Raw genomic sequence first — 27,084 nt, 5'->3', positions numbered from 1 at the left:
GCTCCTCTGCACACCTTCCAGTCCACCTGTCTAAGCCCATCGCAAAAAACTCACTTGATATTGCGGGAAGAACTCTTTATAGCCTCCTTTCAAGACGTACAGCTCAGGATAGTGCAGGGAAGGGTAATCGTTGCTGGCCCGGTCTTTTTCCCTGACAAAACGGCACCTATGGAGGAGAGCGCAAATTGTTAACACACATAATCTTAAATACAGAGATGCAGATACACACAAACGGTTTTCTTGCTGTTCAAAGGACTAAAAGTACAGGGTCAAGTTTGAGGTGCTGGTTTTGACCTTTAAAGCCCTATGCGGCCTAGGACCCACGTACCTACGGGACCGCCTCTCCTGGTATGCCACGCGGAGGACCTTAAGGTCCACAAATAACAACACTTTGGATGTCCCAAGTCGCACGGTGGTCAGATTGGTCTCCACTAGGGCCAGGGCCTTTTCAGTACTGGCCCCGACTTGGTGGAACGCTCTGTCACAAGAGACTAGGGCCCTGCGGGACTTGACATCTTTCCGTAGGGCCTACAAGACAGAGCTGCTCCGCCTGTCCTTTGGTTTGGACTCAGTCTGACCCTTATGCTTCCCTCCCCTTAAGGTCTTGATTTATCAGCTATTTTAAAATGAGGCTGCGCTGCATTTTAAATTGCATTTTAACCTGTATTTTAAATTGGTTTTTTTTCTTTTCTTTTAAGTAATTTCGTTGTCCCCGAGAGGGGGGAATGACAATAAAGATATTATTATTATTATGATATTATTATTATTTTCTCCACCCCACCCCCCTCTTTTCCCCCTATTATGTTTTTACTGTGATTTTATTGGTGTTAGCCACCCTGACGGCTGGGTATAAATAAAAATTATTATTATTATTATTACTCTTCAAGCCCCTAGTCCTGAAGGAAACGAAAATCTGAACACCTATTTCAGAAAAACTGGGAGTGGCTGGGTTTCAGGAGAGGAGGCGGCAGAAGCTACTCACGTTCTGGGTCCTCTCTCGGAGGAGAACTCGCAGTGGAAAACAACGATCACCCTCTTTGCCGGGTCACACGGCACGATGGGCTTCTTGAGAAGGAACTCTTCCACATCCTTTTCCAGAGGAAGGTTCACAGCGCCCTGGAGAGAAAGGCGGGGTCAGGGCAGGATCCATCAAACAGACCCATAGCAAAAAGCATCACCAGTTCCCTCCCTTCCACACCTGGTGCGCAAAACACACTTTTAAGTGCAGGTTGCAACAGAATACGAAGCTTGTTGAAATAAGGGAATCGATCTTGAGAGAACAAAGATTTCTGTAGTGAGCAAGACTCAGACTTCCCACCAAAGACTCTCACTTCCACTCGATGCTAAGTTTCTAGCGTGATACTTTCCAATTTTGTAGAATCAGAGTTGGAAGGGACCCCCAGTGGCTATCCAGTCCAACCCCCTGGACAGGAAGATGTCAACAAGCCCTGGATTATAGAGTTCTATAGGGGTATGGGTTTTGTGCTTAGCCAGGACTCTTGAACTTGAAATGAACTGAAGGAGTGTCTCCACCCCCATCGTTCCGCCCAGACGCTGAGGTCCAGCGCCGAGGGCCTTCTGGCGGTTCCCTCCCTGTGAGAAGCCAAATTACAGGGAACCAGGCAGAGGGCCTTCTCGGTGGTGGCACCCTCCCTGTGGAATGCCCTCCCACCAGATGTCAAAGAGAAAAACTACTACCAGACTTTTAGAAGATATCTGAAGGCAGCCATGTTCAGGGAAGTTTTTAATGTGTGACATTTTAATGTATTTTTAATCTTTGTTTGAAGCCGCCCAGAGTGGCTGGGGAAACCCAGCCACATGGAGGGGGGGTATAAATAAACAAATTACTACTACTACTATTATTATTATTATTATTGAAATGCGGTCTAGTTTAAGTAAGCCAGCAGCTGAAGAGCTGGACATTGATCAAGGGGATAAGGGGTGTTGAAAGGTCACCACTTCCCAGACTTCGTCTGGTAGCCTTGAAGGCAGGCTCTGCAGGCAACAGGAACAGCCTACCTCACAGGGGGGGTTGCCAGAGCAAAAGTAGGCCATTCTGCACATCAAGAGTGCCAAACACAAGACCAAATGCAAGGGCCACCACTGATTTTCATTTTTTTAAAAAAAGCATCCATCAATATACAGTTTACAAAACATTGAGGATACAGGGAGGAAAACAAAATTTTATAAGAGAGAGAGAGATGATGCAAGGTTTCGTTTTCCCTCTAAAGTCAGTCGTGGGGAATGATGGGGGTTGGACTAGATGACCCCCTGGTGTCCCTTCCAATTCCAAAATTCCACGAAGGGATGGGGCCACAAACCTCAGAGGTCAGGAGGCTTACTAGGATAAAGCAGAGCCAATGGCTTATTCCCAAGCTTAGTTTGGCTTTTGAGGGGTTGCCCCCACCCCACAAACACCCCCACTGAGAATAGCACCACGTATTGGGGTTTCCAGAGGCGGGGCGTCGTGTGGAGGAAGCAACCAGCTGCTACTGGCATCACGACCCAACTAAAATACTACAAAAGTGTAGTGGCTGGTGCCCTGTGTCCTGTACAATCCTCCAACCTGTGAGGGACGTTGTTTTATTGGCACCAGGAGGGTCCCAAGCCGGGCCGGACTTTGGCAGGGCGATCCCTCAGCCCCTTGAGCTGCGCTTGGGACAGGGGAGGTTCCTTGAACCCAGGGCAGATACGGTCCAGCACCCGACTCCAGCCGGTGACCTCAAGCAGGCAGAGGGCTCACCTTGATGTGGCCTCCTTCGTATTCATAGGGGTATCTGCAGTCCACGATCACACAGTTCTCAATGAGGTTGCTGAACTGGCCCGTCAGCACAGCCGCCATCTGCGGGCAAACGACAACAGTAAAAAATAAAGCCATACGCAGAATCACTTGTATTCTTCTGCACCGGAGACTTTAAGCACTGCTTGCTGACATCCTGGGAGTGCAGCCTGGAAGAGGTAACTGGTGCCGGACTTTATTATTAAGTTTTTATCTATACTTTTCACATTTATACATTTCATTAGCTCTACAATCATTTTAAGATTTCAAAGTTTGACTTCCTTCCCCCTCTTTCTGCGGTTCCTTAAATTTATCATCTTCTGCATATCCAAATTCATTTAATTTGCTTATTTAATTATCCACTTTAAATATATGCTCTTATAATAATGATAATGCTAATAATAAATGTTTATTTATACCCCGCCCTTCCTGGTTCAGAAAACCGGGCTCAGGGCGGCTAACAACAAATTTAAAACACTTTAATTGATGCTACAAAAAAACCCAGTATAAAACGTGAGTAACAATAAAATCAAAAATCAAATTGATAGGTAGGATTTGGTAGGAGTCTAAAAAGCCCTGGACACAAATTTTAATGGCTTTCTAGTGACTATGGTGGCTCATGTTCCAGAAGTAATGTTTTTAGTGTTAACTCTGAAGTGTAGACTAGATTCTGACCAAACTCAGCCTCCTGGCGTATATTTTGCTCTAGGAAGAGTTTGGTCAGAAATAGGGCGCAACGGTTTCTAGATGTGAATTTCCTCCCAGCTCTCCTTCCCCCAGTATAGCATTTTTGAACAGTTGCATTGGGGCACAAGATACATGGGTAAAGCAAGGCTGTATGACCAGGTCTCCAAGGTGGTGGCCCCAACAGCTGCGGAAAGCAGAGCTACAGGTCGCTTGTGCGAAAGAGGAAGAAGCGGCCTGGAATATTGGATTCTGAGCTTGCTCACCATTTCTGGAGAGATGTACTTGAGGTCCTGGTGCTTCCCTTCCACCGTTTGCAAAACGTAAGCCTGGAAGGGAAAGAAATGCATTTTAGTCCTTCTGAAACGCTACGATTTCCTTCGATTTTGCATTGTTTCGTGTTTGCACTGGTACTGCAAGCAGTCTTTTTTGGCCAAAAGGCAGCGCACACATAGCATAGCATAACCTAACACGGTTTGCAGGGATGCAAACAGCGGGATTCTTGCTGGTACCTTCGAGAAGTCTCCAATGAGCTCCCGATGGTCGTTGTCCAAAATGTTTGCGATCTCGCTGGGGCAGCAGGAGCGAGAGCGAACCAGCCGAGGTTTCTAGGAAAAGCGGACGAGAAGGACTGTTAGGGAGGCTGCACGGCCACATCCAGGATGCCAAACCCAGTAAGCATCCTGAGATCGGAACAGGGAACCATCGGCCCTGTACTGCGACTCCCATCAGCCCCAGCAAGCATGGCAAAGCATGGTGGGAGTTGTAGATCACTGACACCCAGAAGGCCAGAGGTAGGAACTTTCTCCCACTAAAACCGGCAAAGACTCCTTCCTGGGCGCCAGCAATGGGCTCAAGCAAACCATTTGGGCAGAAGCTACATCAGAATCTCCTCCCAGGTTTTTGCTTTTTAAATAACAACTGATAATGTTATCACTATATTCTGCTTTGAAACTTTCGTCGCAGTCAAGCGCTACACAAATCTTGCAAAATGAAATAAACAAAGCCACAACAAGTGCACAAAAAACCGCTGTCGCCCCTTTCTTCTGATGCAGCCCCCAGAAATTGAGCAATACCTCGCAAGAAATACGTGGCAACCCATCTTAAAAGACCGGGCCAGAAGGCGCCCTAGGACTTGGAAGGCTAAACAACAACAAGCCTTCACATCAGCAGCCTGCCTCCCCCCAAATGTATTATTTAAATTCATTAGTTGCTTTTTTTGCTGCAGTAATTTGAAGCAACCTCCAACATCTTAAAACACACACGTCAACAAGGTTTAACTACATTAAAATATTCCTGCAAAAAGGCCACAGATTGTTCAAAGACAAAGGCCTGGTGAATGAGGAAGGTTTTTGCCTGGCGCCTAAAGATAAGCAACGATGGTGTCAGATGGGGAGAGCATTCCACAAGCCGGGAGCCACCCCTACAAAGGCCCTGTTCCCTTTATTGCCACCTTCAACCCTCCCTCTTCCCACGTCCTTGTGAGGCAGCCTCTGTTGCATGAATTACCGGCTCTTCTTCCTTCTCTTCGATGGCGCCGCCAGCCAGACTCTTCCGCCTCTTGTTTTTCACCGGCGTCTCTTTGTCCTGGGGCCGGTCCAGCCGCTTCAGGATGGGCCTGATGACGGCGCTGGGCATGGATGGGGAGCGGAAAAGACGGCGGCATTTGCCTGTTCCCAGGGGGCTCTGCTCCAGTTTGGGGGAGAAAGAGTGAAATCGTGAGACTCCAATACTGCATGAAAGAGAGACCGACATTGGCGCGGTACTTTTTATTTACCGTATTTTTCACTCCATAAGACGCACTTTTTTCCTCTTAAAATCTAAGGGGAAATGTCTGTGCGTCTTATGGAGCGAATGTGTGGTCCCTGGGGCTGGGGGGGGGCTCCTGGGCTTCCCCCGCCAGCCCCGACAAGCTCGGGGAGCAGCGGGAAGGCTGCACACAGCCTTTCTGCTGCTCCCCGACCTGCTCTTTGGGGCTGGCGGTGGGGGAAAGCCGGGCTTCCCCCCGCCAGCCCCAAAGAGCAGGTTGAAAGGAACCCGAAGCCTCCGGAGCAGAGCGGGAACTCCTTCTGCGCTCCGGAGGCTTTGGGTTGCCTTCACTGAAGGCGACTGAGCGCACCTTGTTTTAGAGGGGGAGAACAAGAAAAAAATTCTCCCCCTCTCTGCGCAGCGCCCCTTCAGTGAAGCGGCAGGAGAAATGGAAGGGGCTTTTTTTTCTTGTTCTCCCCCTCTAAAACAAGGTGCGTCCTAAGGTCGGGTGCATCCTATAAAGCGAAAAACACAGTATATAGACTTTTAAAAATGCAACAAAGTCATTTCACATGGCCTCCAAAAATATATTGTTTGTGGAAATATCGCGGGGTCAGGAGGAAAGCATTTTCCTGCATTGCAGTGGGCTAGAATGGATGACCTTCAGGACCCTTCCAACACAACGATTCTAGAAATTCTCCACCGCTGTTTCTTAGCAAGAATCAAGTTCCACATTGAAAGTTAGTTTTTAAAAAATTGCGGGGGAAAGAATCAAGTTCCACATGGGGAAGGCTTGAATCAACTCGACTTTCCCCTCACAAATGTGGGGCAAGGCTTTGCCAACCTGGCAACCTCCAGAAGCTTCGAAGTACAACTCCCATCAGCCCCTGCCAGGACATAGGAGTCACTGAAACAGGCTAACATGCGGACAGTTTCAATCTCAGCAAGTAGCTGGAAGGCCAGGCAGCCATCCGGCCCTAGCATATCCAGAGAAGTTTGCAAGAAGCTCCGGGACTGAGCAGCCCGCTCCCAAACACTCCACTGCAATTAACTCTTTATTAGCAAAAAAAACACACACACAATCTGCACAGGTGTCAGGCCTAATGAGGACAGCAACTCAACTCCGGTAGGTCTTCCCCCATGAAGCAGTTGCTGAGACTGAAGGTCCCTGACTCCCCATAACTTCCTAAGTCTCCTCCTCTCCAGGATTTCCCCCAAGCAATCGGAGACTATGCCTCTGTGAAGCCAACCTCTCCTCCGCCCTCTTCACACCTCTCCTGGTTCTGCCTCCAATTCTGGACTGCTCTCTGCCCTGGTCTCTCCCTGCTCACTGAGCCCTGTTGCCTCTTGATCTTCCAACACATCTTCTTCCCAGTCCTCCCGCTCTTACCACCAGTTGTCGTCCCACCGCCACTCCCCACTGGGGGAGGAGATGGGGATCTCAGGAGAGGAACGAACGAGGGAGAAGGAAGGCCTGCCCTCAAGTTGAAGTTTCTCTTCCTTAAAATGCTACGCCAACACCAGTACCAAGACCTTGGTCACCCACAGAACAAATTCTTTTTTGGAGGGGGGGACAGGGAACAAACAAAGGGTGTTAACGCGGCACTGTCACGTACCAGGCTGGACTCATCTTCCTTCCTCACCAGAGGGGCCATTAGCAAGTTCTCCATACCCAACGGGAAATTTCCATCGCCCTGGAGGAGGGAAGGTAGGACCCATTTATTGAAGCGGGGCTGGCTCAGGAGACCCCCACCCCAGGCTGGGGGTTTGTGCAATAGGAAAGAAGAGGGCAGGGGAACCCCAAAGAAAACCCAACAGATACGAAAGGAGAAAGTGGCTAAATCTAACAAGCAAGCAGCCTCAAAACACATCAGAAGAAAGCCAATAAATCAAAGCAGCCGATTTTAAAAACTTAGGAGAACAAAATATTCTGTGCTAGCTGATTTCTGGGCCATTTTTTGAAGGCTGCCCCGCATACAACACAGGACAATACTCTTATCTGTATATTCGAAGCTGCCATATGTAGTGACGCTACTGGATCAAGTTACAAGAGATCTGCCAAGGATTCTTTACTTGTGGTTTTAGAGCCTGGGAGACCAGGGTTCGAATCCTCTTAAGCCATGAAGCTCACCAGGGTGATTCTTCAGCCAGCTGACATCTCTCTGCCTCGCCTGCCTGACATGGTTCTTGCAAGGATGAAAATGGAACTATGGATGCCACCATTACCTTCCTCGGAGGAAGGTTGGAATATGAATGTCATACAAAAAGGCGGGCCTTGCACAGACCCACAGCGCTGTTCCCTTGGGACTTCTACAAAATTCTACAAAATTTTGTAGAAATTCTACAAAAAACTGCCTTCTGATGAGTCCGAGCTGCAAGCAATGACAAACTCCACACAGAATTCAGAGAAAATCTCAATATTGATGGTATATTTTCTATCCAGGTCACAAAGACAAGTTCAAAAATCGGCCAGCTGTGTTTAGCACAGCTCTTCCCCTTCTAAATGCCTAACAAGCAGACAACTACAAGTCTAATTATTTTTGTTACTTTGGAGAAAACTCAACAAAAAACAGCAGTTCGCACACAGACATCAAAAAACAGCAGCGGAAATGGCGGTACAGGCTGAGGTTTAGAGTGAGGTGTGAAGGTTAAATTGCAACGCCAACCAGGTTTCTTTGGGAATTTGCACCATTGAAACCTACTCCCAAGTCGGCCTTGCTTGGGATTGCAGTTTAAGCAGACAGAATTTTGCTTTCTTTGACGCAAGATAGGATTTTAAAAGCCTTACCTTCAGGTCTTCCTCATCCAGGATTTCCAAAAACCCATCATCATCATCATTATCTTCATCAACCATGAAGGAGGTCAAGGACGAGCGGCGGAGGTAGACATGGCTATCAGACCCTGGGCTCCTGTTCTCTTTCTCTGGGCTCGAATACTGAAAGGGGCAAGGAAAACAGAACCATCAAGACATTTTGCATTTATTAAAATCCTTTATGCCCTGCGAGAAGGCTCCCAGAGTGGCTTTTAAAAATAATAATAACAGCAACAATAATAATAATAAATTCAGTAGCATTACTCTTGGGTTTGCAATCTTAAAAAGGCACGTCACAAGAGGAAAAAGGGACAGGAGGGAGAAGGAAAACATGCAACAGTGAAAGACATGAAATGGGAGGGGGCTGAAAAAAAGCCACCGTTGTGTATTTGTTTCAAAGCACCTTGCCCCTCCACCTTGTTTATTTTATTATGGGCATATCCTGTTCTTCATCAAACGTAGAACAATGGCAGCAGGATGCAACAGGAATTCCAGGAGATATCCCACCCGGGGTCTGTCTAGACTAAGACCTGCTTAAACCCAGCTATGTGACTTTAATTGGCAATTATCAATTGGCTGCAAAAGGGAAAAAAAACCTGGGGGGGTTTCTATGCTCGCCACTTCTGCAACAAAAGCTGTTTTCTCCCCCCCACCAATTCTTGAAGAAGAATTGAGTGCAATGCTCAACATGGCAAATGTTCTCCCAAAACGCAGCAACTGCTGGGACTGTGCATGTCGGCATCTAACCTAAGCTAAGAGTCACAGGCACAGTTATCATCCGGCTGAGACCCAAAAATCCATCTTGGATTTAACGCCATGAATTGGGACCTGGGAAACGAGAGGCAACCAAAAACTGCAGAAAAGCCAATAAATCAGAGCATATTGCTCTTGCAAAAGAAGCACTCACCATGAGGTCTGGAGCAGAGTTTGGCCTCTGTGCAAAGGGGTCCTTCTTGCCAGCCCCACCACCGGAGAGGCGCAACCTGCCCGCAGGTCGCAGGGGCTTCTTGAAGATGGCACCTTCCTGCAGGGGGAGGAAGCAGAGATGCGCTGCAACTTTCAGAAGGACGCGAGGAAGTCGCCCGTTCAGCAGCGCTGCGCAGTAGGCGGAGGGGGGGGGGTTAGGGGGCTGCACCAGGAAGGCACAGTTCTCACCACTTACATTTTCCCCGTTGCCTTGGAGGCCAGAATCCGTCTCGGCCGCCGGTGGGCTGTTGAATTCCTTGCTGTTGGAAATGTTCCTCAGCGTGGGACTTGAGCCCAGAAACTGCACCTGTCAAGCCACAGAAGGAGGATGAGTTTTGCACTCAGGTTTAGATTCTCATGGGCAACCCCACAGGACAAGCATCTCCACCCTCCATCGTTCAGCCCGGACACTGAGGTCCAGCTCCAAGGGCCTTCTGGCAGTTCTCTCACTCTGAGGTTACAGGGAACCAGGCAAAGGGCCTTCTCGGTGGTGGCACCCGCCCTGTGAAATGCCCTCCCATCAGATGTTAAGGAAATGAACTACTGTATCTGACTTTTAGAAGACATCTGAAGGCAACCCTGTTTAGGTACGTTTTAAAATGTTTGATGTTTTATCGTGTTTTTAATATTCTGTTGGGAGCCGCCCAGAGTGGCTGGGGAAACCCAGCCAGATGGGTGGGGTATAAATAATAAATTATTTGTTGTTGTTGTTGTTATGAAATGCCCACAAAAAGCAGGGAATGAATTTCTGCAAGCACATCCTACATCACTGCAGTTCCTTGCATTGCAAGGGGTTGGACTAAAGGACCTCTATGATTCTACAATATGGCTGCTGAAAGATTAGGAATCAGCCTAGCTGCACGAAGATTCCCTTGCTCCTGAGCATGTAAAGAATATTTCCATCCCTACTTCTCAAGGTGAGGAGGCACCAAGCGAAGCTTCCCAATTTAAAAAAAAACTGGTAAACTTACCGGCAAAGATCGGATTCTTCTGATGGGAAGATAATCACTGCAAGGAAAAAGAGAGAAATCATCGTCAGCTGCAGACTTTCGAACTCTGTCCCACTGGAGATTTTTATCCTACTCTGAATCTGTGCCTGGTCTGAAATTATTTAGGAAGGTTTAAAAAATTGTTTTTGCATATGAAACTGCTGTGTTTATTGTTGGTGTTCTATTCTCAAATCACTTTGCAATGTGCCATAAAAAGATACAGTGGTGCCCCGCAAGACGAATGCCTCGCAAGATGAAAAACTCGCTAGACGAAAGGGTTTTTCGGTTTTGCGTTGCTAGACGAATTTCCCTATGGGCTTGCTTCGCAAGACGAAAACGTCTTGCGCTTTTTTTTAAAGCCACTTGAAGAGGCGCAGCTGCGACGGACCGTGCTTCACAAGACGAAAAACATCGCAAGACGAAAAGACTCGCGGAACAAATTCTTTTCGTCTTGCGAAGCACCACTGTATTCACATCTGGAACGGGATAAATAGATATTTAATCGGGTTCTGCCAAATCTAAGGACTGGCTGATACTTTCAGAGGACTCCCAGACAGAAAAGCTTTCTCCTGACTGTCCCGTCTCTGGCTGCAGGCAAGGGACTGCGTCTTATGATTCAGAGAATCATAAACCTGTAGGATTGTGGAAGATACACCAAGGGGTCATCTAGCCCAACCCCGAAGCACACTTTCTGGGTGTGCAAAGGCAGAATGTCAAATGAACAGCTATGAGTCCCGCTTGGTAAATTCTCCTTCACATGCAATAGGAATTTCCACAAGGGACATTTCAGCCTCTCAACAACGCCCCAACAAGGGCAGATCCAGGTAGGGCTGATCTCTATGAGACCCTGCTGATACACAGCTATCAATCAGTGGAGGCAATACTGAGTTAAGACAGTACAAGGCAGCTTCCTGCATGCAGACCAGGAAAACTGTTGCCGCTCAATTCTGCTGCATGCATAGGCGACCTAGTTAGTTCAATCTCCCCAGCGCCATAATGGGAGCCTTGCCAATAATAATAATAATAATGAGCAGAGACAGGAAAAAAGCCCACCCACCAGCCCCAGGAACCTGGAGATAATAAACCCTGAAATATTATTAGCGTCTGCAAGTCTTGGCGTGCTCAGGCGACGTGCAGAAGGTAGCAGATGGTTTCTTAAGCAAGACAGGAGTGGGTGGGGGGGTGAAGCCCTCAAGGATGGGGAGTTGAGAGCATCTCAAAGGAGAAAGGGGGAGGGAAAGAGTCAGGGGGCTTTCCTGGGTCATTGTGCCACTGTAGGGTGTAAAGAACTTACTTTCTGAAGACTCGCTGAGACCCAAACATGTTCCTCTCAAACCTGTTGGATGAAGACAGGAAAATCATGCATGTTTCGCTCAGTGCCAAGGGGCACCCCCAATGTGTTGTTGCAAGGGTCCCTGACTGGGGGGGGGGCAACAGCCTCCCAAGGGTGCCATGTGGGCTGGCGTGGGTGCAAATCAGGGCCAGCTACACCCTAGTCCGGGCTGCGTTGCCCCAAAAGCAGAGAGGGAGGCAGAAATCCTCCCATTCATAAAGAAGGCACACAACTTAAGACCATCAAAAGAGCCTTCCTGGATCAGGCCCGGCTAGTCCACAATGGCCACGACCCATGGGCCCCAAAGGGAAATCCACACAGCAGGATTCGAACACAAGAGCAGCGCTCCCACTTGTTGTGGTTTCCAGCAAGTGGGATTCAGGAGCGAATGTGGAAGCAGAGCAGAGCCATTGTGGCCATAACCCTTTTCTCCTCCTCCTAATCCACTTCTAAAGCCATCCAGTTTAGCTGCTATCACAGCTTCCTGTGGCAGGGAGTTCCACAGTTTAATGGACAGGTGGACTTCGTTCTATATGTCCCAAATTTCCCAACATGCAGCTGCCTCGGACATCCCTGAATTCAAGCGTTAGGCGAAGAGGGAAGAAAACTTTTCCCCACCCTCTTTCTCCCGTCATAAACTTCTGCCGCCTCGCCTCTTCCTCGCCTGCTCTCTAAATCAAGCAATTCACCAAAAAAGGCCATCAGCTGACCAGCTACGAATTTTTCTTTTTCAACTCTGCACTTCAGAAACTAAAAGCACAGTTGCCCAATGTCTTGCTTTTTTGTGCCAAGTTCAGAACGCGCTCCTCTATAGCCATACCATGTTCAGCCATTCCTGTCTCCCGCTGTGCAGTGGTTTCACACACACACACACACACACACACACACACACACACACACACACACACAGTTTCCCAGCTGCCCTGAGATGGGGCCCCTTGCGCTGTGGCCACTCGAGAGTTAATAAGCGTGGCCCGGGCGGTTGCAGGGTGGTCTTTGTGGAGACATGAAAGCGGCTGCCAGCTGCTGCCAGCTTTGGGCAAGGAGGGAGGGGGCCTTGGTTCAAGGATCTCCAGGAAAGAGGATCAAAGATCCCTTTCTGCATGGAGGCGTGGGGAGAACAAGGGCATTCCCATGGCAGCGGGTGCTGCTGCGAATCAGGGTGGGGACTCTCCCGGGTGCCATCTGCCAGCTACATGGCACAAACCCAATCCCCCCCTGGCTATTGCTGAACACACACGCCCATCGCCAGCCTTCCGAGTAAGGTTATTCCCCTCTGCTGTTAAGCAACATTTGCAACGGAGGTTCGGCTTAATTCAGCCAGGGCTGCGCAACAGAAAACGCAGCAAGCCACGCACTGCAGATCACTTATAAGGATGGCAAAGATGGCTGGATCAGGCCAGCGGCCTATCTGGCCCAGTCAAACAGTGTCCGACCAGGCAATCAGGATCCGAGCACAATAATAAATAATATTTTTCTATTTATACCCCACCCTTCCCGGTTCAGAAAACCGGGCTCCGGGCGGCTATCAACAAATTTAAAACACTTGATTGATGCAACAAAAAACAGCATAAAACGCAAATAACAATAAATCCAAAATCAATCTAGGGGGGAAATCCATCCAATAAACATTCGATGATCACCAGGGCTAGCTGGCTAAATTAGTCCTATTTGGGCCAGCAAGGAGACCACTGTGCAGTGGTCCGGGGCTGTCTTGCTGCGTAATTGCACAGAGTTGCCCTAGATCAGGCTTCCTCAACCTCGGCCCGCCAGATGTTTTGAGACTACAGTTCCCATTATCCCTGACCACTGGTCCTGCTAGCTAGGGATGATGGGAGTTGTAGTCCCAAAACATCTGGAGGGCCGAGGTTTAGGAAGCCTGCTCTAGAGTCACTGCACACAAGTCACTGCGCATCCAGGCACACCTGGCCGGGCTGGGCTCACAGCCCACAACCCCCAGGTCCCAACCAAAAGGAAAAAGGATTCAAAGCCCACCCAACCCCTCGCTGCAGGCTCTTCACAAAGGCAATCTCCACCCACCGCAGACAAAAGAGGCAGTGCGATGTATTGGTTACAGTGCCAGACAAGGGCATGGGTTCAAATCCCGCCGCTTGGCTGTGAAGCTTCCGAGGTGTGGCCTTGGGGCCCCATTGCTATCTTATCTCAGCCTTGCCTCCTCGCAGGGATGTTGTATCAGGGCAGTTAAACAAAGGGGGGAAAGCATGGATTCCACCTTGAGCTCCTGGGAGGAAAAGCTGGGATATAAATACAGAAAATGAAAATACTAATAGGAAGGGAACACAGCTAACTTCCCCCCAATGGAAGGCCACTTCTCACAAGCCACCTAGATGCGGGGGGGGGGGCTCTCTCCAAGGCTTTCCTGCCATTCCCCCCTTCAACTTGCACACAAGCAAGTCGCAGCCTAGCAGATCCCCCTTTGCGTCTGTCCCCCAAGTACAAAAGGCCTCACTGAAGCAGCCCCCGTTTCAAGAGGGGAGCCTTTTGCATCTCCCGACACCTTTGAAGATGGATGAATGCAAGAGAAGGAGGGAGAAGAGGAGAGAAGTATTTAAGGTCCTTCAACTGGACACTCCCAAGGAATGCAAGCTTTTCTCTCAAAAGACCAAGAGGCTGCGGCTCAGAAATCCAGGCAGATGTTCCCTGCTTCAATAAAGGGGGCGGGTGGAGTTTCAACCATCTGTCTCCGATCCCCATTCACCCGCCTTGCAGCTGCCAGGCTAGAAACCGCCCCCCCCCCACAGGGCAGGTGCAAAAGGGGACTTTTAACTTGTTAAAAAGACCTAGCCGAACCCTTCTTTGGTTGTGGGAAGCGAGAGAAGCTTCTAATTGCACGATTTCAAAAAGGTGCCATTTTAAATAATATTAGGAAAGGGGAAACAGGACACATTTTGCCCAGCAAAAAAAGTGTGTCAACGGTGTATTCAGTTGCCGGGTTTTGAGAGGGAAACATATGAACTTGCCTTAATTCCAAAAAAAACCTCCCGTATTTGGGAAGGGTCCATTGTCACAGATGGACTGGCCCTGGTTTCAGTTGCAACCACCCCCCCTTAAAATGCTGGCTTGACTCGGCTTGCCCTTCGAGTGCCCAGGGGTCCCTGCCTGCCTTCAGCCCCTCCAACTAATGGGGAGGGGGGTTTTAATCAAGTTTCGAAAATGTTGGCAAACTGATCAGCTACAGCAACAGATTAAAAGCTGCAGAACTTTCAGCAAGACCCAGACTTCTGTGGTTCAGAAGGGGGGGATAAACTGAAGGAAAAAGACCCCCAAAGGACACACGTTTCACACACACACCCCCGGGCCCAATGAGTCCCTGGCATATTGGGGGTTCAAGTAAAATAAAAAATGCAATTCACTGTGGTTTCCCAACACACATACTTTTTATTAACTGTCTTAAATTGTTGTTGTGGTTGGTTTTTCCCATTGATAATCTCATCTCTCTCTTTTTCCCTAACTGCTTGCAAACCACTTTGAGGTGGGAGTGTTATTTTCTTAATCTGGCACTGTGCGAATTTTACGAAATAAATAGATAGGGTAAGAGCAGGCAGCCTTTCGAAAGCAAAGCAACCTTTTGAAAGGAAACCCTCAGAGTCATCCTGACCGGCAACATTGCAGCGTCTTTCCTGTTAGACTCTGAAGACATCGACAACAGGAAACCGTCAGGAGTGCGGTTAAGACCTTCACCCATCAAGTCCCAAGAACTAAACAGGGGTCCACCCACGCAGCCCCACACCTATTTTTTTGGAGGGCAGTTTTCAAAAATACCGGTTGGGGAAGAAGTTTTTATTTTCCAACCCGTGAACCATCTCTTGGCAGCGGCATGGCCCAAAGTTTTTTGTTTTCTGCTGGCAAAGGTGGAGCGCTCTTAATTCTCCCACGGAGACTGGTTTTTCTCAAGGCTGCTGAGAGATGGGAGAGGCCCGTTTTCCCACAAGACCACACCTGCCAACCCCTCTCGGCTCGCTGGAGGCAAGGGAAGCCTGGCCCTACCTGACTATGTAAGTGCAACTGCAGGGGACTGGACTAGTTGACTCTAGGGACCTCATCCAACTCTCCTGGTCTGCCCCGCAGAGGACCTTAAGGTCCATGAATAACCATAGTTTAGAGGTCCCGGGCCCTAAGGAAGTCCCTTAGGGCCAGGGCCTTCTCAGTGATGGCTCCAACCTGGTGGAATCCTCTGTCCCATGAGACCAGGGCCCTGCAGGATTTGACCTCCTTCTACAGAGCTATTCCACCTGGCTTTCAATTTGAACTTAGCCTGATCTTTTAGTCCCCTTCCTTCCTTCCCTCCCCCTCCCCTTTTTTACCCGCTCTGGGATCCCACAGCTAATTCTCCCCTGGTCTCCTCGCTGGCCCAAGTAGGACTAATTCAGCCAGCTAGCCCTGGTGATCATCTAATGTTTATTGGATGGATTTCTCCCCTAAACTGATTTTGAATTCTGAATTTACTGTTATTCACGTTTTATACTGTATTTCATGATGTTTTTGTTGCATCCATTAAGTGCATTGCACACCCTACAGATTTGGTATTGATTTCAAGCGCCTGAACACAGAATCTCTATTTATGCTACCGGAGGCCATGCAAGCAGATTTTTGGACTGTTGCGCGCAGCCCCAGGCACAGAACAGCATTCTGGCGCACCCTGGAATGCCGGCGCGATATGGGAAATGGATTAGTCACAGTGGATGCAAACTTCCAGCGAAGACCAGCATTTCAAAGTACTGAAATCTGGGCACTTCAAATACATTGGAGGAGAGAACAAAGGACACCCCAATCCACAAGCAGTAAAGGGATTAAGAGGGCCAGAAAACACATCCTCAGCTTTGAAAATTCACCTGGAAACAGCCAAGCCATAAACCTGCCACACACCCAGCAAACCTGAAACCAGCTATCTCACCCTCTCCAGCAAATGCGGGAAGGTTCGATCAATCCCCAAAGATTAGAACCAAATCTTTTAGGTTTCAGCCTCCTTGGGCTGAACTACAGATCTGAAACTGTTTTTTTAGTGCCCAACATAGCTCCTGCTGAAGAACTTCAGGAGATGCAATCTGGGTGCAAGTCCATTCCACAGCAGATTGCGGTTAACAGGAATGGAATTCACACTTCTGGAGAATGACACAGATTTCAAATTAGGGGAAGATGCCATGTTGTGGTCCTTCCTCGACAAGGCCAGATCATTTTGAAAAACGGTGGAGAGAGGACCCTTGTTTTTGTTTCCCAGCAAACACAGTTCCACCGAGGGAGTCAGGCACTCTCACCCCCTTCACCAGAAAAGGGTCAGGACCCACAACTCTCCAGCTGGCCACCATTTGGAATTGCCACATTTGCAGGGAAGAACGTAAGAAGAGCCTGCAGGATCAGGCCAGTGGGGTATCATGTCCAGCATCCTGTTATTACATTAGCCAACCAGATGCCTTGTGGGAAACCAGCAATCAGGATTCGAACGCAAGAGCAACACTTTCCTCCTGCGGTTTCCAGAAACTGATATTATTATTATTAATTCTTCTTTTATATATTGTGATTTTATGTCATGAACCACCCTGCGGTCTACGGGTAGATCTCATTATTATTATTAGTTATTATTATTAGTTGTAATAATCATATGACCTCAGGGGGTTCACGACATAAAATCACAATATATAAAAGAAGAATACATAATAAAAGCAAAACGAAAGGCAACCCAATAATCTCCCCTTCCACAACACAATTCTTGAGCCTTTTGCTGCTGTTTCTCGGGAAAAGCCCTTGGCCCTTTCTGTTCCAAGAAGCTAGCAAACTAAAACTGCGTGTATCAGCAAACTGCATCAAAAGACGGAGCCTCAGGATTAACGCTTTTTCACGCTCCATCAAATCCTCATTTAAAGCCTTTCTGCTTGGGGCTGAAACCAAACAACCAACACCTCCCTACCCTCCAAGGATCAGCAAAAAAAAAATCCAACTTACACATCTTCCAAGATCTCCAGCTCTGGCTCCATTGGGGAATCCGGGCCCAGGCCTGTGCCAACAACAACAAAAAGAAGTTCACATGAGGAAAGAGAAATACGAGGAGTATCGCTAAAGCCGTGGGGTTCCTCTCTTCACATTCTGCTAAGAAAGAGCCTGACAAAACTAGACGTTTCTCAGGAAGAGCTGCAAAGAGGCTCCAAAAGGCACATTAGGTTTGGGGAGCTTATGGGATAACGGTGGGGTGCAAACATTTGAACAGGCAACGAGAGAGGGCATATATATGGGCTGCCATACAAAGATTCAGGGCTGGGAAAGGAGAAGGGCACTTCTTGTGTTCCAGGTACGCAGAAACCCTGGACTTTTCCAGGTATTACTGAACTGAAATTCCCCACACCCCCAAAAAAAACTCTGTGACCACTGCCCCCTTAAGCTCCATAAACTGAGCCCTGTGCCCCCTACCCCATAAAAAGCATCCTTCAGAACTGCGGCTTGCACAACCCACTAAAGAAAATGGTTCAAACTGTTTACTTTGATTAATGCATGGGTAGGCAACCTAAGGCCCGGGGGCCAGATCTGGCCCAATCAGCTACTAAATCCGGCCATGGACAGTCTGGGAATCAGTGTGTTTTTACATGAGTGGAATGTGTCCTTTTATTTAAAATGCAATCTCTGGGTTATTTGTGGAGCATAGGAATTCGTTCATCTCCCCCAAAAAAGAAATATAGTCCGGCCCCCCACAAGGTCTGAGTGACAGTGGACTGGCCCCCTGCTGGAAAAGTTTGCTGACCCCTGGATTAATGCAACAAAAGGGATGGAATTGGTCCAGCGATGACAATCTGATAGCCTAGATAACCGATTTGGTCTGAGTTCAGTCACCCTGCAAAAGGCCACACATTCTCCTGATCCCAGATCTTACAGAATCTGTGATCCTGGATCACAGATCGTCTGCTTCAGGCCATGCCAACCTCTGATCTGCAACTGCAGGATACCACCTCCTAGGAGAGTCTCAGATGCTTTGGGGAATGCCCTGCTTTTACAGATTAAAGGCTTGCTGATATGGTCCAGGAACCCCTCTGGAATCTTATCAAGAGAGATAAACGAGGTGGGGAAACCAGCAAGAAGTTTCTCTGTTCAGGCTTCCCCAAATTGGCGCCCTCCGGGAATGTTTGGACAACAACTCCCATCAGCACCAGATGCTGTGGACAATGGTCAGGGATGGTGGGAATTTTAGTCCCACGCTTAACTGGAGGACCAGCGGTTAGCTGCCTTTGCACTCCAAGAGATCAGGGGAGTTCGCCTGCGCCCAAAGACCCATTATGACCGGCAATGGGAGGGTGCTTACTAGAATTAACAGGCTTAACCGAGATGGCAAAATCGGCATGTTTAATCAGAGAAAAGAGACAAGCATCCCATAAAAGACCCCAGTCAGAACTGCTCTTCCCAGAGAGTAAGAGCCACTCCTCTCACTTTAATTGGGGTCGGTTGTTTTTGTTTGCTACTATGACATGCATTTTTATGTTTTTATATTGCAAACCTCCTTGTCATCATCGGGTGAAAGGAGATACAAAATTAGCTATTATTATTATTATTTAACATAATGTAGGGGAGACACACTAGTCTCCCCTGCTTTGCAGGGGGTCCCTTCCAACTTTATGATTCAATGATTCTGCCCAGCACCGTTTTAAAGTTCCATACTGTTATTCATGTTTTTATACTGTATTTTATGCTGCTTTTATAATTAAGTGTTTTAAAGTGTTTTAAATTTGTTGTTAGCCGCCCTGAGCCTGGTTTTTGCACCGGGAAGGGCAGGGTATAAATAAAAAATTATTTATTATTATTATTATTATTATTATTATTATTATTATTATTACTACTATTACTATTATTATTATTACAAGGTTGGAAGACAATTCAACAGGGGCTGTTCCCATCTCTCTGCACACAGTGAGCAGGCAGTTTTTTCTGAACACCCCCATGACATAGTTTAGTGAAGCACAGGAGCCCCATTTGGGGAAGGCAGTTGGCAGCCGCCTCCAAACACCGACCTGAATCTCCCGATTCCTGCGAAGACTCGGAAGAGACGGAATCCTGCGAGGACCACTCTTTCTTGAAGTCAAGGCCCAGTCGCTTCCTTCTCTTGGGTGTGTCACAATCACTGCAAACCGGGAAGAGAAAAGACCAGTGATTAAGAACCTTGGAATATAATATTATTATTAATAATAATGATAACAGTAGTGGAAGCCCACTCATATGACTGGGCAGCTCCCAACCTATATAAAAACATAATAAAACATCAAATATTAAAAGCATAGCTTCTGTTTTCTTTAAAATCACGTTGTCCCTCCAAGGCAGCCATGCCCATATGTGATGGACATGCCCCAAGGTAAAAGACTTCTGGGAAAGGATTTATAATGGACTGAAAAAAGTGCTGAAAAACACATTTATTAAAAAACCAGAAGCCTTTTTACTTGGTATAGTGGGGGGTGAAATCCCCAAAAAGGCTGTTACTTTTTTCTGTCTGCCACAACAGCTGTGAGAATATTGCTAGCGAAGAATTGGAAGAAACAAGATTTACCAACTATCGAAGAATGGTAGATGAAGATGATGGACTATATGGAACTTGCCGGACTGACCGGGAGACTCTGAGACCAGAGAGAAGAGATAGTGGAAGAAGTTTAAAGAATATTTGAAAAAATATGTTAATATTTAAATCTTAGAAAAGCTTTGGAAGTGGATTTAGGCTGTAGGGTTAGAAGATAGTGTATTTTAAAATAGTATTATTTGTAAGTGATAAAATGTGAAGGTTTTTTATGGTTAAAGTAAGTGTGATAAAAGAAATGGTTAGAAATTATGATATGTAAACTGCTAAAGATGAGGTAAAATGAAAATCAGATAGGGGGGACTTGGGGAAGCCCACCTAACAATGTTTAGAAAAAATAAGGATAAGACAAGAATCTGTTTGTATTGTTTGTTTTTCTGTTTGTGTTGTTTATTTGTGTTATAAAATGAATAAAAAAAATGGGGGTGGGGGAAAAAAGCGAGATGAGCGCCGCAACCCCATAGCCGCCTTTGACTGGACTTAACCGTCCAGCGGTCCTTTACCTTTTCCCTTTAGGCCAGCCACTGTCTCAGCCCAAGATCAGCGTTACAGCCAAGCGTAGATTTGAACCCAGAGCTTCCCACCTTAAATCTACAATTTGCTGCAGTCGCGCTCCTTCCCTGTTTTACTTTTTTTTAAAAAAAAAAGGATCTGGGGAAGAGTTTTGTGAAACATAGAAAGCTTGCTCACTCCTTTGCAACTTCCCGTTTAAAAACTAAGGAGAAACGGACATGTTTGCTGGTTCCAGATTGTCACAGCTCCGCTTGACCTTGGGGGGCACACCAAGTTTCAGGTCTCTGGGCAACGTACAGAGCGCCAATCACCTTATCATAAGCCACAGCAAGATGCCAGCTGCTCAATGATTAACTTACGGGGCAGGTCTGCTAACTGATGGGAGAGGCTGCTGGGCAAGGTTAACTGCAGGCCCAGAGATAAAATAATATATCTCGCACCCATTTCCTCTCCCTCCACCCAGCTGCAAAAAAAAATGTTCTTGCCAAAACCCCTGAGGGAGTGGGTGAAAACACAGAGAGCCCAGGAGAAGGGAAGGGGCTGGTCTAAGATCTGACCTGAGACCCCACCAGCCTGTCTTTGTGCTTTAAGTCCAGCGCTGATTTCTGTGCAGGCAGAAAAGGGGCTTCTCTGCTAAATCTAGGAGTTTTTTCTCCCATACACAGTAGGGGCTTCACTACCCACTAAGCGTGTGTTCAGATTGCAAACTGGGCCTCTCCAGCACCCAATTCACCGAGTAGAAAAACAGATGTGTAGAAATGGAAGAGACCACGGGGGTCATCTAGTCCAACCCCTGGCAACGCAGTACTCGAACTCAGGACCCTGAGATTAACAAGTCTCATGCTCTACCAACAGAGCTATCCCCAGTCTGCACTCCACCAGAGCCTGGGAGATACTCCTAACCTTGCAAAGCTGCTACTGTTGTTGGACTACAAATCCCATCATTCCCCGACTGCTGGCCCTGCTAGCTAAGAGATGATGGGATTTGTAGTCCAACAGCAGCTGGGGAGACCGAGACAGATGAACCCCAAAAGGCCTGAGTCACAGTTAAGGCAGTTTCCTCTACTCCAAAAAAACAGAAGGTCTTGCCAACCCCCCCTGAGCAAAGGACTTCAGGATTACAGCCTCAATATTACTAGTGGGGCTGCAAAGCAGCTCTTGTCAAAAGCCCCCCCCCCCCCAAAAAATCCTGTTACAGGTTACAGACACCATAATTATAAAAACAGTCATGCAGTCGCAGTTTCACAAGAGCCAATTTTTCTGCAAAGCCTTTTGCTTCTGCCAGGCAAGAGCAAAATAAAAAAAGTCCTGTGCGCGGCCCCCACCACATGAAAGGCATGCAAACATTATTTGCTCTGCTGCACACCCTGGCAGGGGAGGGAGAGGAAACCACACACACACACACACACACACACACTCCAAGCACACATTATTTCTTCTTTTTGAACAGAAGTGACATTGTGCAGGCAAACAGTCCTACTGCGAGGAGGCAGGAAAGAGTGTTTCAAAGAAGGGAGGGAAGAGGAAGAGGTTAGAACAAAGTGGGGGGAGAGGGGGGGAAGAATGAAGAATGCATGCAACCACTGGAGGAGGACAAAATGGAGCATTTAAAAAGCAGGTTTACATGGACTTCACCCTATGCCCTGGGTTTAACAACTGAACTCAGGTTTTGATAAATCCCCATTTGATTTTCCTGTCCCGCTGCTGAGCACATGTGTGCAGTTCCAACCCATTCCTAGGCCCCCCCCTCGCCCAAATATGCATGCTTAGGATTACAGCCTAATGCACATTTTTTTCCAAAAGGGAAACTCCCTTCAGAAAGCCTCAGGGCTGCTGCTTACAGCCCACCCACCCAAAACTCAGATGAACCAGTTCTCTTCTCCAACATGGAGGCAAGATGGTTGCATGGAGTGGGGGGGGGGATGGTATATTGACAGGGCCCTGAAACAACCACAGCCTTCCCCCCCCCCACAATACTCCTCTCACCAGCCAGACCCCCCATCTTGCATGTGATTATTCAGCAGGGCACCACACATTAGCCAACAGAAAAATCCCACAAGACAAATGAAGAAAGCAATGGATCTCGTTTCTAGCGCATGCATGCAAGTTCCTAAAGGCTGTGTGGCACAGTGCTTAGAGCAGGCATGGCCAAACGAGGCCCTCCAACTGTTTTGGGACTACAACTCCCTCCATCCCTCGCTAACAGGACCAGTGGTCAGGGATGATGGGAATTGTAGTCCCAAAACAGCTGGAGGGCAAAGTTTGGCCATGCCTGGTCTAGCAGATGTCACTCAAAGGGGTTAGACTCTAGTGTGGCCACAGTGGGTTATTGGTTTTTTCCACATCTGTTTGTTTATTTGCCTTCATGAAAACATTATTAGCACTTGCTTTTAAAAAAGAAGAAAAAAGAATCAGTTTAGTTTTACACTATTCAACCATGTTTGGAATGGCTGGTTTCACATCTGACCAAAAATAAATGTTAAGAGTTGTGCTCATATTTCAATTATATAGTTCGATTATGGCATAAAGGCTGACTCTTAGAGGCTTAGAAAGTGTTGGAGGGGTAGAATAAGGAATGAGCCCCACTGTGCAGGGAGAAAAATATATAGATTCCCCCATGTGGGGTAATTAATAAAAGACTTAGCGGAAGTTCCTGCATTGAAGTGGGCTGGGATAGATGAGCTTTGGGGTTTCCCCCTTCCAACTCTACGCTTCTGTAACCTTTTGGGATCGCTAGATCCAAAGCGTACCCAGCGGTGAAGCTGTTAGGAATGTGGGTTTTTAGACCTTTTTAATATCCTGTTTGCACTGAAAATGGCAGGCCTTATTTCCAAGAAAGCATGCACTGTGTTGCAGGGGGTGAGGCTCCTTCCAGAATAAAAGCGCCCTTAAATTCTACAAGCGCATGGACCACACAGCTCAATGCATCAGGTGCGCGATGCACAACCCTGGACTGGGAAAACAGGAATGCGCATAAGTCTGCGCACACTCAAAGCGCTTCTTGTGGCCTTCCAGGAAAACAGGATGCTAGGCTTAGATGGGCCTCTGGCCCGGATCCTGCTGTGTTACTCTTACACTTGGGGAGGGGGAGAGAATGAAAGGATGGTAGGGCAGAGGAAAGACCCCGTGCATTGCAGTGGGGCTGGGCTAGAGGACCTCTGGGTTCCCCTTGCATTTCTACAATCCTAGGAGGACCCAGAGGAAAACTGATCAGTGTTTAGGGTATTGGCAGGGCACCTTCCAGATGTTGCTAGATTCCAAAGGCCGCCCCCTCCCCCGCCCCAATAATCCCAGGCCTGATCCTGCTGCAAAACTCTTACACTGGGAGTGGAGGGAGAGAGAATGAAAGGAAAGGAAAGATTTAGTTTCTTTGCATTTCCTGCGTGGCACTGGGGCTGTTCTAGGAGACCCTATATGTCTCCCATATATATATATATACACCCACACCCACACATATATACACCCACATATACATGTATATATATATGACAATCCTATATTGTTTTAATGTTGTATTTTAATCTTGTTTTTTAAATTATATTTCAATCAACTTGTTTTTATTATTGGTTGTTAGCCGCCCTGAGCCCGGTCTTGGCTGAGGAGGGCAGGGTATGAATAAAAATTATTATTATTATTATTATTAGGCAACCTCAAGGGGGTGGGCAGTTTGTTTTGTCTTTATTCTGCATTTTGAGTTTCTATATTGCTGCCCCTGCCCGGAGCTCTGCGGATGAATATACAAATTTATTTTTAAAAAATGGAGAAATAAAGGGGAACTAACCAGTGCTTAGGTTGGGGTAAAGCAGAAATGGAGGGGGGGCTCTTCCAGATGTTGCTGGCCCATCGCTCCCTCCCCCAGCACAATCCCAGACCCTGCAGCTGCGAGTCGCGCAACATCTGGAAAGGCGCCTCCGGCCTCTTTCCCAACCAGCCCCTTAGGGGGGGCCCTGCAGCTCCGCAGGGACCCCGATTCCTCCTCGACCCCACACGTGTCCCCCCCAATACCCACAGTCAGCCCTCCGCCTCCGGCCCCCGCCGGCATTCTTGATCCCGTTAAAGGCTCCCTTTGTCCGGCTCCCACGCGGCCTGGGCGGCCCCCCCAACCCTGCAAAACAGCTGCTCGCTCTTTCCACCCAGGAGAGAAGTTGGGGGGGGCAGGAAGAGGGGGTTGGGTTACAGACTCTTGCTTTTTTCCAAACGCACAGAAAAAAACCCTTGCAATCTTGCAAAGGCGCGCACGTGGCTCCCCGTCCCGTCCCGCAAACTACCCTTCCCCCTTTTCGCGTGGAATAAAACCATGGAAGACTGCACGTGAGGATCGGACTGGTGGGTCGCTTGCAAAAAGCGACATGCACCCCCCCCAAAAAAAATTAATGGATTTCCTTTTAGGCCCAGTCTGTTTTTATACCACCCCTCGGGCAAATCCTGCGTGCACAAAATGACATGCAAACCTCAATTCCTGCAACAACCCCCCCCCCCGGACATGCAAGATCCCCAATTTTCCTCCTCCAAGGCGCTAGTCCTCGTGGTCTTACCTGCCCAGGCCGGTCAGCTTGTCCATATTCAGCGCCAAAGTGGTGACCGGGGACATCGCGGCGGCTCCGTCGCCCTCCGGGAAAAGGGTCTTGGGCCCGACGGCCAGGAAGCCGAGGGTCTTCCTGGATCTCCGGGCTTCGCGGCAGGCCGGGGGGGATCCCGCGGGTACCCGGGCGGTCTCCATCTGGGGCTGCTGCGCGTAAAGGCGAGAGGCTGGAGAGGCTCCGAGTTTCTTTCTCGAAGCGCCGCGAAAATCAAAGGAGGAATCCGATCCGAGGGAATGATGGCTGCCCGCTTCGGCTGCGAAGACACGTGTCGGGGCGCGTTCCCACGAGCATGCATCCAGGCTCGGCGAGAGGCTGCCGCGCCGAAGTGCTCCCTGGTGAAAGAGATGGTGCTTTGGAGAGAAGCAGAAATAAATATCCCGGAGGCTTCTTTTCAAAAGCTGGCGCTGCGAGGACAGGGCGAAAGGAGAGAGATGCTCGTTGCACAAGAGGAAGCAAGGATGCGCGGCGCCCCGAGGGGGGTTTTTATAGGCGGCTGGGAGGCGGGATGCAGGCGAGGAAGCTCCGCCCGGCGACGCGGCTGCCTCCGCGGATGCTCCGCCCGCATCCCTCGCCTCGCCGCACCGCTTGCATATTCGAAAAATAACAGAGCCAAGAGGAGAATGTTGGGCAGCCAATGGCAGCGGCGCGGGAAGAAAGGAGGAGGAATTTGCAAGGGGGGGGTGCACCGCGAGAAAAGTGCACGATGCACGTGCACGCCCGGAAAAAGGGCGGGGGGCAGGGTTGCCGGATTTACGCATAAGATAAACAAGCTGCAGCTTTGGACCCCACTCTCTTGGGCCCCCCCAAAAAAAAAATTAAAGGGGGAAAAAGCCCCTGGATGTACATTTCCAAAATATGAGATAAAAAATATTACTTTGATAAAAATGCATGTTTTGTTATGTGCAAATGGCTTTAGATACTAAATTAAAGGGGGGATGTACATTTCCAAAATATAAGATAAAAAACAAGTTACTTTGATAAAATACATATTGCTTTAGATACCTCTTAGGTCCATAAATGACCATATAGCATATATTCAACACAAAAAACAGCGACAATTTGTTGTTGACAAAGGACAGCTGGACATATAAAGGGCCCCATTACCTTCAGTAGCTTAGGGCCTCATCAGACCTCAATCCAGCCCTGGAAACAGGAACGACCCCTTCCATAATGATAATTTTACTGTTTATACCCCACCCATCTTCCTGGGTTGCCCCAGCCACTCTTGGGTAGCTTCCAACATATATAAAAACATAATAAAACATTAAACAAACACAGCATGGCCTTCGGATGGCTTACGGGTCGGATAAAAACAATAATGTTATTATTTATACCCGCCCATCTGATTGGGTTTCCCCGGCCACTCTGGGGGGCTTCCAACAAATACGTAAAGGTAAAGGGACCCCTTACCATTAGGTCCAGTCGTGGCCGACTCTGGGGTTGCACGGTCATCTCGCTCTATAGGCCGAGGGAGCCGGTGTTTGTCCACAGACAGCTTCTGGGTCATGTGGCCAGCATGACTTAGCCGCTTCTGGCAAACCAGAGCAGCGCACGGAAATGCCGTTTACCTTCCCGCCAGAACGGTACCTATTTATCTACTTGCACTTTGATGTGCTTTCGAACTGCTAGGTTGTCAGGAGCAGGGATTGAGCAACAGGAGCTCACCTGGTCGCAGGGATTATTATTATTATTATTATTATTATTATTATTATTATTATTAATAATAATATTTATACCCTGCCCATCAGGCTGGGTTTCCCCAGCCGCTCTGGGCGATTTCCAACAAAGAATTTAAATACAGTGGTGTGTTAAACATTAAAAGCTTCCCTAAACAGGGCTGCCTTCAGATGTCTTCTAAAAGTCCGATAGTGGATCTTCTCTTTGACATCTGGTGGGAGGGCGTTCCACAGGGCGGGTGCCACTACCGAGAAGGCCCTCTGCCTGGTTCCCTGTAACTTGGCTTCTCGCAGTGGGGGTACCGCCAGAAGGCCCTCAGCACTGGACCTCAGTGTCCAGTCTGAACGATGGGGGTGGAGACGCTCCTTCAGGTATACTGGACCGAGGCCATTTAGGGCTTTCAAGGTCAGCACCAACACTTTGAATTGTGCTCGGA

General features: G+C 48.2%; 1 protein-coding gene across 2 annotated transcripts in view; it reads right to left on the bottom strand.

Annotated features, from left to right (window-relative positions):
• Positions 1–25,637, bottom strand: part of CDC25B (cell division cycle 25B) — a 28,280-nt gene extending 2,643 nt beyond the window's left edge. Inside the window, exons 1-15 of one of the 2 annotated variants that reach the window (XM_083458812.1) lie at positions 24,924–25,637; positions 19,322–19,431; positions 17,274–17,325; positions 11,274–11,315; positions 9,962–9,998; positions 9,187–9,297; positions 8,932–9,048; positions 8,001–8,147; positions 6,829–6,906; positions 4,973–5,149; positions 3,976–4,071; positions 3,730–3,792; positions 2,744–2,842; positions 983–1,116; positions 55–166 (exon numbers count right to left, since the gene is read on the bottom strand). In XM_083458812.1, coding sequence (XP_083314938.1) covers positions 55–166; positions 983–1,116; positions 2,744–2,842; positions 3,730–3,792; positions 3,976–4,071; positions 4,973–5,149; positions 6,829–6,906; positions 8,001–8,147; positions 8,932–9,048; positions 9,187–9,297; positions 9,962–9,998; positions 11,274–11,315; positions 17,274–17,325; positions 19,322–19,431; positions 24,924–25,108 — 1,560 coding nt within the window. In that variant the 5' untranslated portion in view covers positions 25,109–25,637. Of the gene's footprint in view, positions 1–54; positions 167–982; positions 1,117–2,743; positions 2,843–3,729; positions 3,793–3,975; positions 4,072–4,972; positions 5,153–6,828; positions 6,907–8,000; positions 8,148–8,931; positions 9,049–9,186; positions 9,298–9,961; positions 9,999–11,273; positions 11,316–17,273; positions 17,326–19,321; positions 19,432–24,923 lie in introns of both variants that reach the window. The other variant, XM_083458811.1, reaches the window with a different exon arrangement.
• Positions 25,638–27,084: the final 1,447 nt, after the last annotated feature.

The sequence above is a fragment of the Podarcis liolepis genome (assembly GCF_965112155.1).
Source record: "Podarcis liolepis genome assembly, chromosome: 9".
Classification (NCBI taxonomy): Eukaryota; Metazoa; Chordata; class Lepidosauria; order Squamata; family Lacertidae; genus Podarcis; species Podarcis liolepis.
This window is presented reverse-complemented; position numbering and strand designations above follow the sequence as displayed.